The 18,942-nt window shown below is 35.6% G+C and overlaps 1 protein-coding gene across 1 annotated transcript in view; it reads left to right on the plus strand.

Annotated features, from left to right (window-relative positions):
* Positions 1–18,942, plus strand: part of NSUN7 (NOP2/Sun RNA methyltransferase family member 7) — a 53,779-nt gene that overhangs the window by 28,590 nt on the left and 6,247 nt on the right. Inside the window, exons 8-11 of the mRNA XM_043970493.1 lie at positions 1,397–1,607; positions 12,781–12,924; positions 15,049–15,150; positions 16,477–16,597. Coding sequence (XP_043826428.1) covers positions 1,397–1,607; positions 12,781–12,924; positions 15,049–15,150; positions 16,477–16,597 — 578 coding nt within the window. The remainder of the gene's footprint in view (positions 1–1,396; positions 1,608–12,780; positions 12,925–15,048; positions 15,151–16,476; positions 16,598–18,942) is intronic.

Raw genomic sequence — 18,942 nt, forward strand, 5'->3', positions numbered from 1 at the left:
GAACATATTTAGAATAAATGGGGAAAATGTTGGATCATTCATAGCAGATGTTAAAAAAAACCTTCAATTGCCTCACCAAAAAAGAAAAAAAAGAGAAAAAAGATTAAGTAGGAATTAAATGGAATAACATGGCAGAGTAGTTAGAAAGCTGGCCTTAGAGTCCAGAAGACCTGGGTTCAAGTTCTGACACAAAGCTTTGGGGCCTAGGAAAGTCATTTAACCTCTCAGTTCTCTAGGCTATTCTCTAAGACTATAATTTGTAGAGAAGATGTTGACCTGCATTGCTTTCTTTATCTGAGAACTGCTTGTAATAACAAAATTATAGTTCCAGTTATAGTTCTCTATCCCTATCCCTGTATCATAACCAGAGGAAACCCCAACTTATAGATGTTTTGTGTTCTAAAAGTTCATTTCTCCCTGATCCTCTGGCTTCTGCCCACTTAGACCAAGTAGAAATAGTCCTACAATGCTTCTCCCACCTGATAGCCCTTCAAATATATGAAAAGAGCCCTCATGTCCTCCTGAAATTTTCTCTTCTACAGGATAAATATTCCCAGTCAGTGTTTTGAAACTTATAATCTATTTTTCTTGTGGAACCAATGTTATAAATGACGGATAATCAGTTAATCAAGTATTTATTAAGCATCTACTGTGTGCCAGGCACTGTGTTAGCCACTTGTTTAAATTCTCGGGCTAACAAGCAAAGGGCCTATTTATCCTATAGTTGTAGCTGAAATGGCAAGAGCATCCCTAGGACTCCTGATTTCTGATCCCCAAATCTCTTGCTCTCTGTTCCTTGAACTCTGAGCATCCCTGAGCTATGGCAGCAAAGATAATGAGAGGGTGACCTGGGTATGGGCTCCTGTGTCTGGGCAATTCCTGTGGTAATGTTTATAAATGGTGTTTTTATAACATATTAATCTAGTAAGTATCAAGTCCCTGAGGCCAGATTTGAACTCAGGTCCTCCTGAATCCAGGGCTGGTGCTTTATCCACTGTGTCACCTAGCTGCCCAAATGACTTATTCTTATACATTTGAATCAGTTCTTTATATATCTTGGAAATTGGACTCTTACCAGAGAAACTTGCTGCCAATATTAGCTATTTTGTCTTCTTTGACTATGTAAAAGACAAAGCACTATATATATATATATATGTGTGTGTGTATATATATATGTATGTATGTGTATGTATATATATATACACACACATACATACATATATATATTAGGTTTAGTTCAGTTATCAAATTTATTTGCTGTTCAGACTCCTTTGGCTAAATAAAAATTAAGATACTTAAAAAGTTAAGAATATTTCCATTAATGTAAAACAGATAAAGTAAGTCATCTGAATCATATCTTTTGTGATTTCTGATAACACTCTTTGTTCCCATGTAGGATAAATCTCGAAGTCTTGCTGTCCATTCTGTAAAGACCTTGTTGAATATGGATGATGACATTTTACTGGTTAACATGGGTTCCTGGTACACTGTTGCTCATATGTCAACATTGACAAATCAGAGTACCTCAAAAATATATGTATGTGGAGTAAAATCACAAGCTAAGGAATCTGAACTGAAGGATCTTTTTACAAATATGGGATGTAAAAGTATGTGTCAAACATTAATTTTTATTTGGAATTTAGTGTTCTATTATATTTTAGAAGTGATAAAAATTTATTTTAATGTGTTTTCGCACTCTTAGGATCTTCTTTCTCAGTATCTATATGTTGGTATATAAGGTAGTTCTTGTAGAATTTTGTTAATATTGTTTGAATTGCAGGTTAGAATTTTAATGCTCTATATAAGAAGCAGCACCAATACAACATTTATGCAACATTAAAACATTTTAAAATACTTACCTGTAAATCTAATTTGATTCTACTACAAGCAATGAATTGGTATTATCATTTAATGAATGAAAAAACAGAAAAAGTGAGATTAAATAAGTGGGTCACAAGTTATACAGTCAGCATCAGATTGTAAATATAATAAAGCTAGTCCAATTGTACAGTGCATTCAAAGAGGCATAGTTTTCAGAAAAGGAGAGGAAGTGTTTCTGCACTTCTAGGAATTACAGTTTAGGAAAGACATTGACAAGCTAGCACAGGTCCAGAACAGGGCAACTAGGTTGTTGCAGAGACGATGGAGGATCAGTTGAAAGAACTGGGAATATTTATCCTGCAGAAGAGAAAATTTCAGGAGGACATGAAGGCTCTTTTCATATATTTGAAGGGCTATCAGGTGGGAGAAGCATTGTAGGACTATTTCTACTTGGTCCAAGTGGGCAGAAGCCAGAGGATCAGGGAGAAGTTGAAAAGGGGCAGCTTTTTTTTTTTTTTTGATGCAAAGAAAAACTTCCTAACAATTAGAGCTTTTCAAAGGTAGAATGAATACCTTCAGGAGGATTAATGAGTACAAGACTCCAGGGGTCTAGAGGTCTTCAAGTGAAAGCTGTTTGATTTTTCTTTGGCATCTTGTTTTAGGTTGGTGACTGAAACAGATTGGATTAAATGACCCATTATATCCCTTTTAATACAGAGATTCCATGAGAAATGAATTACTGCTAGATTTCTGCTTTTTTGAAGAAGAGATAAATCTTATATCTTTATGTATCTGTAAAAAGTAAACTCTAAAAATCCTTACTTAATTTCCAAATTCAAAAATATCTTTTTTTCCTCTTCTCTCCTTTATCTCTGTTTATATGGGAACAACTTAGTTAACAGGTCTTTTGTAATCAAGATAATGTTTATCTTGGCCCCAAATACAAAAATAATCATTAAAACCTCAACGAATCACATCATTTGAGAGCTAGAATAGACTCTGGAGATTCAAATGCAAGGTAGTATATTATAATGGAAAGAATGCTGGATTTAGTCAGAGGACCTGAGTTCAAATCCCTGGTTATTTACTACCTGTGTGACATAAGATAAATCACTTCATGTTTCTGTACCTGATTGTCTATAAATTGAAGAGGTTAGAGCATTTAAAAGAAATTTAACAGCCACCTTCAATTTTTGTCATTTCCCTTTTTTGGTCAAGTTTGCCAGTCCAATGGGTATAACTTCAGAATTGTTTTAATTTTTATTTCTCTGATTATTATTTTTGGAGCATTTTTGGATTTCTTACTCTAAAAATTGCCTCTTGGGCGGCTAGGTGGCGCAGTGGATAGAGCATCGGACCTGGAGTCAGGAGTACCTGAGTTCAAATCTGGCCATAGACACTTAACACTTACTAGCTGTGTGACCCTGGGCAAGTCACTTAATCCCAATTGCCTCACTAAAAAAAAAAAAAAATTGCCTCTTCATATCCTTTGACTCATTTATCAATTGGCTAAATGACTTATTCTTTGTTTTGTTTAGTTTTTTGGTGGGGCAGAGAAGGTTAAGTGACTTGCTTAGGGTCACACAGCCTGAGGCTGGATTTGAACTCAGGTCCTCCTGAATCCAGGGCTGGTGCTTTATCCACTGTGTCACCTAGCTGCCCAAATGACTTATTCTTATACATTTGAATCAGTTCTTTATATATCTCGGAAATTGGACCCTTATCAGAGAAACTTGCTGCAAATATTAGCTGTATTCAACCTACATCTTCATTAAAAAAGGAAAAAAAACCCTTTGTTTCATTTTTTCAATTGACCAAAATTCTTCCTACCTATTTGATTAGTTAGGGTTTTTTTTTTTGTATGTGTTTTTTGGTTTTTTTTGTTGTTTTTTTTTTGGCGGGGCAATGGGGGTTAAGTGACTTGCCCAGGATCACACAGCTAGTAAGTGTCAAGTGTCTGAGGCTGGATTTGAACTCAGGTACTCCTGAATCCAGGGCCAGCGCTTTAACCACTGCACCATCTAGCTGCCCCCTCTTCCTACCTATTTGAAAAAATAAAAACAAAAACAAAGTCTTTCTACCAAATATGCTTAGTAAAACAAAGTGCATGTTCAAAAATGATATGACTAATCAACTTTCTATATGGAGGTGGATAGCATTTTTCATCTTGAGCTCTCTGGAATCACAGTTGGTCCTTGTGTTGATCCATTTCTTGCCCCTTCTGTATGAAAAAGAGAATGGTGAGGGAGGAGTCTGCTTGAGCACTATTGCTCTAAGTGGGATATGATCTCCTTCTGCTCCCCTTCTCTTTTCTTTCCCTTGACCAGAGCTCAATGACACGTTCTTATTTTTGCTTTCCTTTTTCTTTGTGATCTATAGTTATAGTTTGTTTTGCTTAGGAAAACTCTCTTTTTCTTTTTTCTTTCCTTTTTTTTTTTTTTTTTTTGCAGGGCAATGGGGGTTAAGTGACTTGCCCAGGGTCACACAGTTAGTAAGTGTCAAGTGTCTGAGGCTGGATTTGAACTCAGGAACTCCTGAATCCAGGGCCGGTGCTCTATCCACTGCGCCACCTATCTGCCCCCTGCATTTGTTTTAAATGGAATTTCTCTTTCTGTTTCTTCTTGCTGGACTTTGTAATATATAGAAAAGCTAATAATGTGGTTTATTTTATGTTCTGAAACTTTGCCAAACTTGTTAATTGTTTCAAGTAGTTTTTTAGTTGATTTTCTCTGGTTCTCTAAGTATACCTTCATTTGCAAAGGGTGATAGTTTTGTTTCCTTGTTGCCTGTTCTTATTCCTTTAATTTCTTTTTCTTATCTTATTGCTATAGCTAGCATTTCTAGTACAGTATTGAATAGTAGTGCTTCAATGATCTTATTGGGAAGGCTTCTAGCTTATCCCCATTACTGATAATGCTTGCTGATAGTTTTAGGTAGATGCTATTTATCATTTTATTCCTATGCTTTCTAGTGTTTTGAATAGAAATGGGTGTTGTATTTTGTTAAAGTTGGTTGGAGGGAAATGTTGGAGAGTTGGCCTGGGTTGCTGTCACTACTCTGCCATCTTGGCATTCCATTCTAATTTTCAAGGAGTGTGTTGCATGTGTAAGATTTTGTATGTTTTGTTCCAAGTTGTTACTTTGATTTCTAATTTTTTTCCATAGCTTCTGTTTTTCCCCCATTAATATTTCCTCTAGCATTCTCATTTCATTTATAAAATCATACTTAAGGTTTTAAACTCTTGCTTCAACTCTTTAGGAATTTAAGTTGTGCCTAAACTGTGTTTTTCTTTGAGGTTTGCTTATTAGATCTTTTTTCTTCTTCTGAGTTTGTTTCTCAAGTATTCCTATCGTTACAATAACCCTTTATTTTGGGGTTCTCTTTTTTATTGTTTGTTTGCTTATTCCTCCAACCTCACTTCCTGACTTGGGACTTTGTGTTAGGGCCAGGGTCAAGGCCAGAGCCTCACAGGTGTGGCTGCTTTTGTACTTGCTCTTCATTTAGTACACAGCCTAAAGCCCATTGCCACTCTTCACCCTGGACTGTCACTCTTTCGTATAGGACCCTTCCTCTGCCCACAATGGATCTCTGACCCTGAACTGGGGTAGGTACTGACAAAACTGTCCGTTGATACCTTTTCCTGCTCCTTGAGCAAGGTCTGACTCTCCTGCACCATATCTGCAACTTTTTCTTGTCCTGGTGCCTTGCTGGTGGCAAGTCTTCCCTTATTCCTTATGCTGGAATGCTTTATGTAGCTATTCCTGATGGAGCCCCATTCTATTTACCTCCCTGTTCTAACCTGTGCTTCAAAAGTCAGTCACTGTGATTTTTTCCTTTGATTTCCTGATCAGAACCTAGTCCAGTGCATTTTCCAGGTTTTTGTGGAATAGCTGGGGGAGCAGTCTTCCCTTTATTTATATTTTTATTTATTCCTTTTATACTATAGTTTTCCCTACATATGCTGTATCCTATATCCTATTCTTGAGGTACATGTCTTAATTGCCATAATGACACTACATTCTCAAAAGTCACAAATAGTCTTTCAAGTTTAAGAAATGGGGAAGCCAGAGGCTTTTAGCCTACTCAAAAGCCATGTGTACACATGCACACATACACATTTTTGCTGTTAAGAGGGTGCAGAATGTGCTGATCAATTAAAAACAATATAAAAATAACTATTTCTTGACAAGAAATGACTAGTTACCAATGGGAATCCTTGAGGAAAATAAGATAAGGGAATAGGCAGACTTCAGCTGAATATATCAGTCATAACACTGATTAAAAGGCATAAAGGACACATGATTTTGCTCTGAATACTATTCAACTCAACAAATATTTAATATGAACCTACTACATATAAGAGATTATATTAAATTCTGGTGATACATGAACAAAATATTCCAAGTCATCAAAGAGTTCTACTGAGTGGGGAATACAACATGTATATGAAAAGTATGTTACAAGGAAGAAGAGGAAGAAGAGAACACACAAAACTGGGTGGAATCATGGAAAGGTAAAACCTGTGTTAAACTAGGAAGAAGCCAGAGATGAAGAGGAAATATGTTATGGGTTTAGGGCATAGATTATATGAATACACAGAGATAGAATATAGGCTATAGAGTTTTGGGAATAGCTAACAATAGACTTTGGTTAGAACCTACATTGTATGAATATAAAATTAGACTGCAAGGGTAAGTTGGAGCCAAATTGAGAGAGACTTGACCTTTGTCTTGAGAAGATTAATTCGACCTGCCTAGCAGATGGATTAGACAGGATAGTAACTATAGGTGGAGAGACCAATAAGAAAGCTTTTTTTTTAATAAGCTAGTATAGAGGTGATCAGAACTGGAAATAGGAATGATGGCTATGTGAGTAGTGGGGAGAATGATGTAAGAGATGTGTTGAGGAAATAAAATCAACAGAACTTGGCAGCTGATTGGATATGGAAGGTAAAGGAGACTAGGAAGATAATGATAGCCTGAATAGAAATAAAAAGGCTTTTGGAAGACAGGGGAGGAAAAAATATCTAGGAAAAGGTCACCCAATTACTATTTCTATCTTTTCTAGCATGCATTATGTCAAATAAAAGGAGTGATCTCATGGACGTCCTTGTTTTCCCTCTGATTTTATTGGAAAGGCTTCTAGTTAATCTCCATTACATCTAACACTGGCTCTTAGTTTTAGGCAGCTAATATTTACCATGTCAAGCAAAGGTACATTTATTTCTATATTCCCTGGTGTATCCTTTTTTCCCTCTTAAGATCATCAAAATGTAACAAAACTGCTTCCCTATGCCCATCTTCTTTACAGTCTTATGAGGAGATAGTTGTTTCTTTTCTCTTTATTAGAATGTAAACGTGTCATTATCACACAGCTCCATTTGCTCAAATGTATTTACCTTTGATTTCCTTGACTCCTCCGTTTGCTTTTCAAAATAAGTGCTCAGGTCTGGCCTTTGCTTGGGTTGCTTGGAAGTCTTCTGTTTCATTAGCCATCCATTTTTCTTTTTCAATTGGCTGGGGAGAAGTGGAAGAGAGAGAAAAGAAATGTTTATTAATTGGAAAAAATCAATAGAAAAATGGCAGGAGTGGTTGGGAGGGAAAATAAATGTTTGTTAATGGAAAACAAAATAAAACAAAAATTCAAAAAATCAAGTAATAGACTCCATGAAAATTAGATTGAACCAGACAGAAACCAATGACTTCATAAGAAAACAAGAAACTTGAATAAAAGAGGAAAAAATGAAAGTGTGTTCCATCAATATCTAGTTAAGTCTTTCACAGGTCTTCATCAAACAATATTGCTCTGTCTGTACACAATGTTCTCTTGGTTCTGTTCTCTTCACTATACACCAGTTCATTCAAGTCTTCCCAGGCCTTTCTGAAATCACCCCGCTTGCCATTTCTTATAGCACAATTTTGCTTCATTTTTTCCTAGGAATTCTAATTGAGCTTGTGGCAAATCTGTCATTTTCTTTGAACATTTGCTTGTGGATGTCAAGTTGGTGTCTTCTTTTAGGCTTGTGTTGGGTATTCTGTGCTCTATAATATTTCTTTGTCATTAGTGTTTTCTTTTGTTTACTCATTTTTTCCACCTTACTTCCTATGTTAGGACTTTGTTTTGGGGTCAGGCCCTGTGCACTTCTAGAAGGAATGGTACAGCCTTCTTTGTTTCTGATCTCTATTACCTAGGGTTTTGTTAAATAATACAGTATTCTTCAAGGACCTTAGGAGTATCTCTAGTGCCCTGATATATCAGGGAGGTTTGTTCACAGGTGTACCCTGATTGATGCCCTCCTCGTCCTAGACTTGCAGGCTCCTGAACACTGGTTCAGGGTCAGAACAATAAAGCTGTGAATTCAGGAGTCTTTGGCTATATTCTGGTTTGGGTTCCAGTCTCTCCACATAATTCTGTAGGTTCCAGGCTTTCCTTTGCTCTTTAAGCTGGGAAGTTTCTGTGATCTGCAGTCATGGGCCAGGCTTTTCTGACTGGAATCTTTCCCTAATGTCTATAGGCTTCTGACTATTTCTTTGTGTGTACCTGCGATAGAAATAGACTTACTCCAGTTTTTTTCCTGGATTTCAGGGTCTAGTATACTTTTTTCATCCCCACTGGAGTAGTTGTAAGAGAATTGGGTTTTCATTACCTCTCTGCTGTGAGTAGGGAGATGCATCCTCCAGAACCATCACTGGTTTTTCACTTATTCAGAATTTGTTTTTTTCCAGTGATCATTACTTTTACTATATTCTTAATATACACATATATATGTATATAATATATACATATTCTTATTTTATTATTTACTTATTGGGCATTAATTATTTATTGATTATATTATTTTGGTTTTGCTTATTTCTTTATGAATTCATACAAAAGGAATTTTCTTTCATAGAGATAGTTAAAAAAAAGAGTGTAGTCAGAAATGTATTGGTAAATATGTAACAACTGACTCCAAAAAATGTACACAGAACATTCTTTTAAGTTTAATATGCATTATTAACATTTTATCCACCACTTTCTTAAGTCTAGACCATGACTGGCAAACTCTGGAGCATGGGCCAAATCCAATCCCCCTGCCTGTTTTGTATGGCCCATGAGCTAGGAATTTTTTTTTTTTTTTTTAGTGAGGCAATTGGGGTTAAGTGACTTGCCCAGGGTCACACAGCTAGTAAGTGTGTGTTAAGTGTCTGAGGCCGGATTTGAACTCAGGTACTCCTGACTCCAGGGCCGGTGCTCTATCCACTGCGCCACCTAGCTGCCCCCAGGAATTTTTTTTATAGTGTTAATTGAAAGGTAAAAATCATCCTTAGCACAGAGGCCATACAGAAACAGGAAGGAGGATTGGATTTGTCCTGTGGGCTGGAGTTTGCCAGCCCCTATTTTCATAATCGTCAAAACAATAAATCAAGCCCTGGTTTGTAGCATTTTCTGATTTCCAAGATATAAATATTTGCACTAGGAATTTAACCATTGGCACTTGCAAGCTGATTTGAACTGCTACCAGCACACCCCTGAGTATAGTCCTTAATATTGATGCAGATTTTAAAAATAAATTTGTCAGGAGACTATAGCAACATATCCAGAAGATATTTTGGTACAGACTGAGATGGATTAATACCTGTGATGTAGGGATTGTTCAGCATTAAGAAAATAAGTGGTATAATTAATCACCAAAATGACAAAAATAATAACCACCTGATTATTTCAGCCTATTCAAGAGAAATCCTTTAAATGTTATGGTCTCATATTAAAAACCCTAAAAATATTAGGCATTTAAGGGACCCTTTAATATGTTCAAAGACATCTCAAATCAAGTTATGACTTTATTTGAAATAGAGAAACAGTAAAAGCTTTTCCAAGACAAATGAGAATAAAGCCAAGATATTCTCCCTCTTCACCAATATTTGATTTAATTCTAGAAATAATAGCTATCACAATAAAACAAAAGAATAAAATTAAAGGCATAAACATTTCCAGAGGCAAAATCATCCCTATTTGCTGGTGGCATATGGTATGATGGTATAATTAGAAGAAGCCAAGGTAGCAGGATACAAAATAGATCTATAAAAAATTTAGCATTTCTCTATGGTACTAATAAAAACAAAGAAGAAATGCTAATAAGACAAATCTCATTCAAAATAACTTAAAACTGTATAAAATATTTGTGAGCTAACCTACTAAGACAATGCAATATTTATATAAATACAACTACAAAATAAAGAAGACAAATAATTAATTGGACTATATGGTTAGTCTGTGCTAATTAAAATGATGATGATACTACCCATGTTAATTTATAGAATTATTGCTAGGCCAATCAAATTACCAAAAGGATACTTAATAGAGCTAGATTTTTTTAAAAACAGGATGTATTTGGAAATGAACAAAAGGCCTAGAAACTCAAAGAAAACAATGCAAAAAACAAAACAAAACAAAGGAAAAGGAAGAGGAGGTAACCTTTCAAGACTTTATATTATGAAACAATAATAATCAAAACTATTTAGTACTTATTAGAAAGAAGGAGAGTAGGTTGATGGAAGAGATTAAATAAATAAGAACTAGAAGCAATGAAAAAGAGTGGCCCAGTGTTTGATTAATCCAAGACCATCAATTACTGTTGGAAAGACTCTTTGTGATGATAACTACTGAGGAGACTGGAAGGCAGTTTGACAAAAATTAGGTTTATACTAGCTTCTTACACAATACACCACAAATTAAAAATGGATATGTTACCTGAATACTAAAAACCATACCATAAAAAATTAGAGAAGTAGATCATATATACTTTCAAACCTGTGGGTATGAGATGAACTCTTAGGCTCAATAAATATCCTTGAAACACTCCTTTTCAAATGTTACTCCATGGTCAAAATTTTTTGAATAACTTGTCATTACCTGTAGAATGAAGTAATAGACTCAAAGAATTTCAGAGTTGGTTTGAGGTACTACCTTACATCTATCAGAAGGGTTAATATGACAGAAAAGGACAATGATAAATGTAGGGAATGTGAGAAAATTGGGACTGTTGCAGTTCTGAATTGATCCAACCATTCTAGAGAGTGATTTGGAACTATGCCCAAAGGGCTCTAAAACTGTTTGCCTTTTGATCCAGCAATACCACTATTAGGTCTGTATCCCAAAGGGATAAAAAAAAGGTGTGTGTGTGTGTGTGTGTGTGTGTGTGTGTGTGTGTTTGAGTGAGAAGTACCTATTTGTACAAAATATTTATAGCAGATCTTTTTGTGGTGGCAAAGAATTGGAAATTGAAGGGATGTCCATCAATTGGGGAATGGCTGAACAAATTGTGGTATATGATTATAATGGAATATTATTGTACTATAAAAAATGATAGGCAGGATAATTTCAGAAAAACCTGGAAAGACTTACATGAACTGATGCAAAGTGAAGTGAGCAGAACCAGGAGAACATTGTACACAGTAACAGCAACATTGTATGATGATCAACTGTGGTAGACTTAGCTCTTCTCAGATCTCCTGTTTATGGTATAATCCTTTATGTCTAAATCATGTACCCATTTTGACCTTATCCTGGCATATGATATAAGATGTTGGTAAATACTAGGTTTCTGCCATACTGTTTTCCAATTTTCCTAACAATTTTTGTTAAATAGTGTCCCCAAAGTTTGGGTCTTTGGGTTTATCACACACTAAATTACTATGGTCATTTACTATTGTATATTGTGTACCTAATCTATTCCACTGGTCCACCACTCTTTTTCTTAGCCAGTACCAGTTTATTTTTGATGATTACTGCTTTATAAAACAGCCTGAGAGCTGGTATAGCTGGGGTACCTTCATTTTTTCCCATTAATTCCATTGATATTCTTGACCTTTTATTCTTCCAGGTGAATTTTATTATTATTTTTTCTAGCTCTTTAAAAATTTTTGGTAGTTTGATTAGTATGTCACTGAGTAAGTAAATAAAATTATATAGAATTGTCATTTTTATTATATTGGATTAGGCTACCCATGAACAATTGATATTTTTCCAGTCATTTAAATCTGATTTTATTTGTGTGAAAAGTGATGTGTAATTATGTTCAAATAGTTCCTAGGTTTGTCTTGGCAGGTAGACTCCCAAGTATTTTATATTGTCTAAAGTTATTTTATTTATTATTATTATTATTAATGGGACAATGAAGGTTAAGTGACTTGCCCAGGGTCACACAGCTAGTGTCAAGTGTCTGAGGCCAGATTTGAACTCAGGTTGTCCTGAATTCAGGGCCAGTCCTCTATCCACTGCACCACCTAGCTGCCCCCGTCTACAGTTATTTTAAGTGGAATTTTTCTATATCTTTTTTTTTTTTTTAGTGAGGCAATTGGGGTTAAGTGACTTGCCCAAGGTCACACAGCTAGTAAGTGTTAAGTGTCTGAGGCCGGATTTGAACTCAGGTATTCCTGACTTCAGGGCCGGTGCTTTATCCACTGCGCCACCTAGCCACCCCTAATTTTTCTATATCTTGCTGCTGTGCTTTGTTGCTAAATATATAGAAATGCTTTTGTTTTGTTTTGTTTTGTTTTCGGGGCAATTGGGGTTAAGTGACTTGCCCAGGGTCACACAGCTAGTAAGTGTCAAGTGTCTGAGGCCAGATTTGAACTCAGGTATTATTCCTGAATCCAAGGCCAGTGCTTTATCCACTGCGCCACCTAGCTGCCCCTAAATATATAGAAATGCTGATGATTTATGTGCGTTTATTTTATATCCTGCAACTTTGCCAAAGTTAATTATTTCAACTAGTTTTTTATTGTCTAAGTATACCATTATATTATCTGCAGAGTGATAGTTTTCTTTCCTCATTGCCTATTCTAATTCCTTCAATTTCTTTTTCCTGTTGCTATCACTGACATTTCTAGTACAATATTGAATAACAGTGGTGATAATGGATATCTTTAGCAATGCTTTTATTATAATTTTTCTTATGTTTTTCATTTCTATCAGACATTGAACTGCTGCATGAAAATTTTACTGACATCGAAGCAAAAGATCAAAGGTTACAGAAAGTTAAAGTTATTCTTCTGCTGCCTCGTTGCTCAGGACTGGGCGTTAGCAATCCTATAGAATTTATTTTAAATGAGAATGAAGGTAATTGTTTTTAATATTAATTTTCGAATTATTGATATTGGAGCAGATGACCAGCTTTTAAAATTTTTACATTAATACCATATTTAATGTGTTTAAATTATACATTATGAGCTAAATGTTTTAAACAATTAGAGATGTTAAATGATTATTAATTTGATATTTCAAGAACATTTGTTTTCTAGTAGAAATATACTTCTGCCTAATAATAGCTAATTTATTATACTTTGTTAGCTTCCCAATTATATTTTCACAATTTATTGAGGCTCTTTTTTCTGATACTTTATTTTTAGAGAATGACATGTTAACTAGAATTTTATTAAATGAAGTTATACCAAACAACACAGAATTATCACCAGCTGATCTCTAGCTTCTGTGAAAGGAAAAACAGGGAACTGGGGCTTATGCTACACCATCTAGGTTTAACATAACAAGAGTTCTTAACAGCAAGAGATTGATCCTATTGAAAGGCCACTTGCTTTTTTTTTTGATGAGGCAATTGGGGTTAAGTGACTTGCCCAGGGTCACACAGCTAGTAAGTGTCAAGTGTCTGAGGTCAGATTTGAACTCAGGTCCTCCTGAATCCAAGGCCAGTGCTTTATCCACTGTGCCACTTAGCTGTCCCAAGGCCATTTGATTTTGATGAGCAGCCTATCTAAGTATGAAAAGAGTCATCACTACAGGGTTTGACCCACTAGGTGATACATTCTTTAGCCATGGCATCCTATGCACAAATAAAAATACATAATGGCATTTACCCTGTTTAGATTGCTTCTTAATAGAAGAAAGGGAGAAAATGTGTGAATATATAGTTTTTAAAAGCATCTATAAAGGAGATGGATAAAGAATGCCTACAATTCAGACTATGAGAATTCTATTGAAAGGATAGCCCATTTAGCACATTGAACTTACACAGATACTATATAGCTCTGAGGTATGGACAGTCCCAAAGGATTAAAGGAACAGGTTGCTGAAAGGTCAGTGATGATACACAGTATAAAATATGTCATCAGAGAAATGTATAACTAGAAATATAGGGCAGGTAAGTGCTGCAGTGGATAGAGCACTGGGCTTAGAATTAGGAAGACTCATTTTCATGAGTTCCATCCAGCCTCAGACACTAACTGTGTGACCCTGGACAGTCACTTAACCCTTTTTGCCTCTCAGTTCCTCATCTGTAAAATGATCTGGAAAAGGAATTGGTAAACTACTGCAATATCTTTGCCATGAAAACCCCAAATGGGGTCACAAAAAGTTGTACATGACTGAAAAACAACTTACCAACAACATATAACTAGAAAAGAAAATGGGCAAGTTGTGTGGAATGTCTTTGGGATATAAACCTAGCAGTGGTATTGCTGGATCAAAGGGTATGCACAGTTCTGTTGCCCTTTGGGCATAGTTCCAAATCTGCATGCTCTCTTGATTTCCCTGTAAAGCTAATAGAGCTATAGGATTATTGGGAAAATTCTGTTTTAATTCATTTAAGCTATTCATTGATAAAATTTTATATTATTTAGGAATGTAATTGAAGCGGTAGATGATATAATTAAAGGAAAATGGCTGATCCTGTGTTATGTGGAATTGGAATGTGGGTAGGAAACAGCATAGATCATTGATTGACTAAATCCCCAAGGTCATAGGAGAAGTAAATATCAACTTATCTCCTAGACTCCACCTCCAGTGCTCTTTTCATTAAGCCCAGGATGCTGAAACGATGCAGAACACAGTCTGCCTCCTGAAGGAGGAAGGCAGGCAAGATTGTGCATGTGTTCCATGTTTGAGGAGGTAGAAGCTCAACTGACCCGGAGCAGGACATTTCACCTCTCTGAGCTTCAGGCTCATCATCTATGACACAGAGACATGACACAGTTGTGAGGGTATGAAGCACTCTTTACAAAATGCTAGATTTGTATCAGCTGTTTTTAGATTGGATAATTTCTGGATAGCCTAGGATAACTTCTTAGAATCTTAAAGGAAAAAAAAAAATTTACTGGGCAATTAGAAGGACTATAACTTTGGATGCATAGCATATATAAAAACTTTAATTTATAGAAGAAATAATTATTACCAGCATTTAATTATATCTTAAATGTATTAAATACATTGCTTCCTTTTCCTCTTTAGATGCTGAATTACTTAAAGATCACTCTCAAGGCTCTATTGCAGAAGATAAACTTAATGTTCTTGCTGAACAGCAGTATGAACAACTAAAACATGCAATGCAGTGTAAGTTACCTTTCATCTCAGTGTTGTTCTGCCCTCAAATATATGCCTCATTACCTTATACCTAATACCTCATTTATCCATTTCATCAAGATGTTCTACATAAATGAATTTTCCTGACTTTTGAACTTATCCCTTTAAATGCCAAATTTTATATTTAATCATTTTGATAAAAATCTTCTAAAATATAATTACATATACATGGATGTATGTATTTATACTTTTTTATACATAGGTTACTTAACAGAAATTAATCCCCTCCAGATGACTAAGAATTCCTCATGATGAAACAGTTTCTGTACTATATCATAATAACTATTCTGTTACTCTTGATTCTTCTGCAGGCTTTATGTCTGTTTCTAAAAAACTCTTCTCTCTACTCTATCCTCTTGTCTAGTTTGCTGCTTCAAATCTTCTAGGAAGCTCAGTTTGTTAAAATAAACAAGGCTACCAAAATTATCCTATCAAATAATACATCAAGATCCTAAGTGTGAACCTAAGGAATAAAATACATGGTTCAGCGTAGGGAAATTTAGACAACTATTTTGTTGGCTTTATAGTCCTTTTTGCCTATTTCTAGGTTTAGGGCTATCTTTAATAGGGTTGAGGCTTCTGTAAGAGTGATCTCCATATAAATGCAATGTTCTGTAATTGTGCTGAGAAGCAAATCTCTCATGCTCCTCTGAACCTTCCTATGTACTTGTGTTATATGGACTTGTCTCCAACTTGCTACTAAATTGTAAACTCCTTGTGGACAGAGACTTTGTTGTTTTTCATCATTGTGTCCTCAGTATGCAGCATCGTGTATATGTGTGTGTGTGTGTGTGTGTGTGTGTGTGTGTGTGTAAGTACTGGCTCCTAAGTGACTTTGTCAGTTCTTATGAATTTAGTTATCCTTAAACAGATTCAAGTTCTATACCTCTATAAAACCTTTCCCGATCCCTTGAGCTGCTAGTTTTTCTCCAAATTAATTTGTACACATTTCGAATTTAACTTTCTGTGTATATGTTATATCTCTTGAAAGAATGTAAGTTCTTGAGGGCCGAGGTTGTTTTGTTTTTGTTTTTAAATTCCTGCTCCTGCCATAGTACTTGGCATATGGTAGTTAATTAATAAATACTTTTAATTGATTATATTTAGTGGGTACTTTAAAATACACTTGTTGAATTAAATGTAATGGCATACCAACAGTTATCTTTATATGCAAAGGCTACTAAGGATGATGTTACTGTTCTAGATGAAAAAGAAAAATGAAAATATTTTGAGTTGTACCAGATTTGAATAGGATTGTTAACATGAATAGTGACCACATTTTTCCATTAAATACAGTTAACAAAGCACAAGCAATTGTTTACTGCACATGTTCAGTTTATCCAGAAGAAAATGAAGTTGTTGTTAAAAAAGCACTGGAACTTGGAGTTGAAGGGAATAATAAAGTACAACCTTATAGGTAAGGGAAAAAAAAAGATTCACTTAGTCTACCTAAGTAATTAAATGTCTTCATATAGTAAAAATTTTATTTTTGTAGCCAATTGTTTACAGGACTGCTCGGAACCTTCTGTTATACCTCAATGAGACTAAATAGTAGACCTTTTATAACTCATTCTCTAAAACCTTTACCTTCTAGGGAGGGATGTGTTGGTAAATGTTTAACTAGACCTTTTTTTTTTTTTTTTTAGTGAGGCAGTTGGGGTTAAGTGACTTGCCCAGGGTCACACAGTTAGTAAGTGTTAAGTATCTGAGGCTGGATTTGAACCCAGGTCCTCCTGACTCCAGGGCCGGTGCTCTATCCACTGTGCCACCTAGCCGTCCTAACTAGACCTTTTAAAAAGTACATGGAGGGGGTGCAGCTAGGTGGCGCAGTGGATAAAGCACCAGCCTTGGATTCAGGAGGACCTGAGTTCAAAAGCAGCCTGAGACACTTGACACTTAACTAGCTTTGTGACCCTGGGCAAGTCACTTAACCCTCATTGCCCTGACCAAAAAAAAAGTACATTAGCACATACTTTTAAGTTTAATCTGCATTATTAACATTTCTCCATCACTTTTTAAAGTCTAGACAATTAATAAAACAATAAATTCAAGATCTGAGTTGTCATATTTGGTAATTTCCAAGGTGTAAATGCTCACATTGAAAATTTAACAATTGGCCTGTTAGAACTGGCTTCAACATACTCATTCTTTCAGGGCTCTTCCCATTGTACCAGTTTGGCAATATTACTCTTATATTGTTAGGTAGCATAGATTTTTGTTTCTCCAGATGAATTTTTTGATTCTAGTTCTATAAATCAAATCTTTTATACTATAGTTTGGTATGGCAGGATATAAGTAAATTGAACTAGGCACTCATTTTTTTGTTTTGTTTTGTTTATTGTTTACGGGGCAATGGGGTTAAGTGACTTGCCCAGGGTCACACAGCTAGTAAGTGTCGAGTGTCTGAGGCCGGATTTGAACTCAGGAACTCCTGAATCCAGGGCCGGTGCTTTATCCACTGCACCACCTAGCTGCCCTGGCACTCATTTTTATTATATTGGCACAACCACCCAATTAGCAATTAGTATTTCTCCAGTTATTTAGATTAGAACCAGATTGAGGCATCCCTTTAATGACAGGATCATAAATTTATAATTTATTTGGTAAGCAGTGAGGAATGATGAAAGACTTTTGAGCAGAAGAGTATCATAATTCAGTTGGAATATTATAAAGCTTACTTAACAATGGGTGTGTAAAGGTTGGATCAGTGAGGTGAGAAGAAATTAGGAGTCCCAGTTATTGAAATGGAAAAATAGAAAGTCCATGATTGATCCAGAAATAGTATGGAAATAAAATAGAGAAAACTTAGCAACTGGATGAGGGAAAGGGAAGGGTCAAAATTTATAAGCCAGAGATATGAAAAGGATTCTGGTACTATCAACAGAAAGAGAAATTGAGAAAAGAAATGTTTTTGGGGGAAGATGGTGATTTAAATTTTGTATATGTTAATGTTTGAGGTGTCATTGGGTTAATATAAATAGTGATGATGACCAGGGAGTTGAAATACAGAACTTGAGCTCTGAGAAGAGGTTAGGAAATGATGGAAAGTAGGTGAAATCATCAAGAAAGGGAAGACATCCAGGCTTTACAGGTGATACACATTTGATGGGTGAAAGGAGGAAGAATAAAGGAAAAACCTGTCATTGTTGGAGGAGGATGGTACAGGACAGTTCTTCCTTCACAGAAAGCACTTGGAGGAGAGGATATCAAGACGGGTGGGGTGGTTCATAATGTCAAAAGCCACAGAGAGGTCAAGGATGAGAACAGAAAAAAATAACTGATTTGGTTATAAGGAGTTCATTAATAGCCTTGAGAGAGCCATTTCAGTAAAATGATGAGTTGGAATCCAGATTATAAAACATCAATATTTGAAAATGGAGGCAGCAAGTATAAACCCTTCTTTTTCCTGGAATTTTAGCAGCAAGGAGAATGAGATCAGACAATAGCTTGAGGAGCATAGCATGATCAGGGGTAGGCCTTTTTTAAGAATAAGAGATAACTGAACATGTTTATAGGCCAAGTAGAAGTAGCAGATAGTGAGGGAAAAAGAGAGAAAATACAAAAAAAAGAGGGGAGCAAGGTCAGAGAAGAGATGGGATCTAGAATATGGTGCAGAGATAGCATTGGTAAAGAGAAGTCTACCTCCTTATCTGAGACTGAAGGGAAGGATGGATGAGTGAGTGAGGACATTGGTTGGGTTAGAATAGTGTACTCTAGTACTCTAGTCTCTGAGGAAGTTCAAGTTGGGTGACCTCAATTTTA

This window comes from Dromiciops gliroides, chromosome 6 (assembly GCF_019393635.1).
Source record: "Dromiciops gliroides isolate mDroGli1 chromosome 6, mDroGli1.pri, whole genome shotgun sequence".
NCBI classification, from domain to species: domain Eukaryota; kingdom Metazoa; phylum Chordata; class Mammalia; order Microbiotheria; family Microbiotheriidae; genus Dromiciops; species Dromiciops gliroides.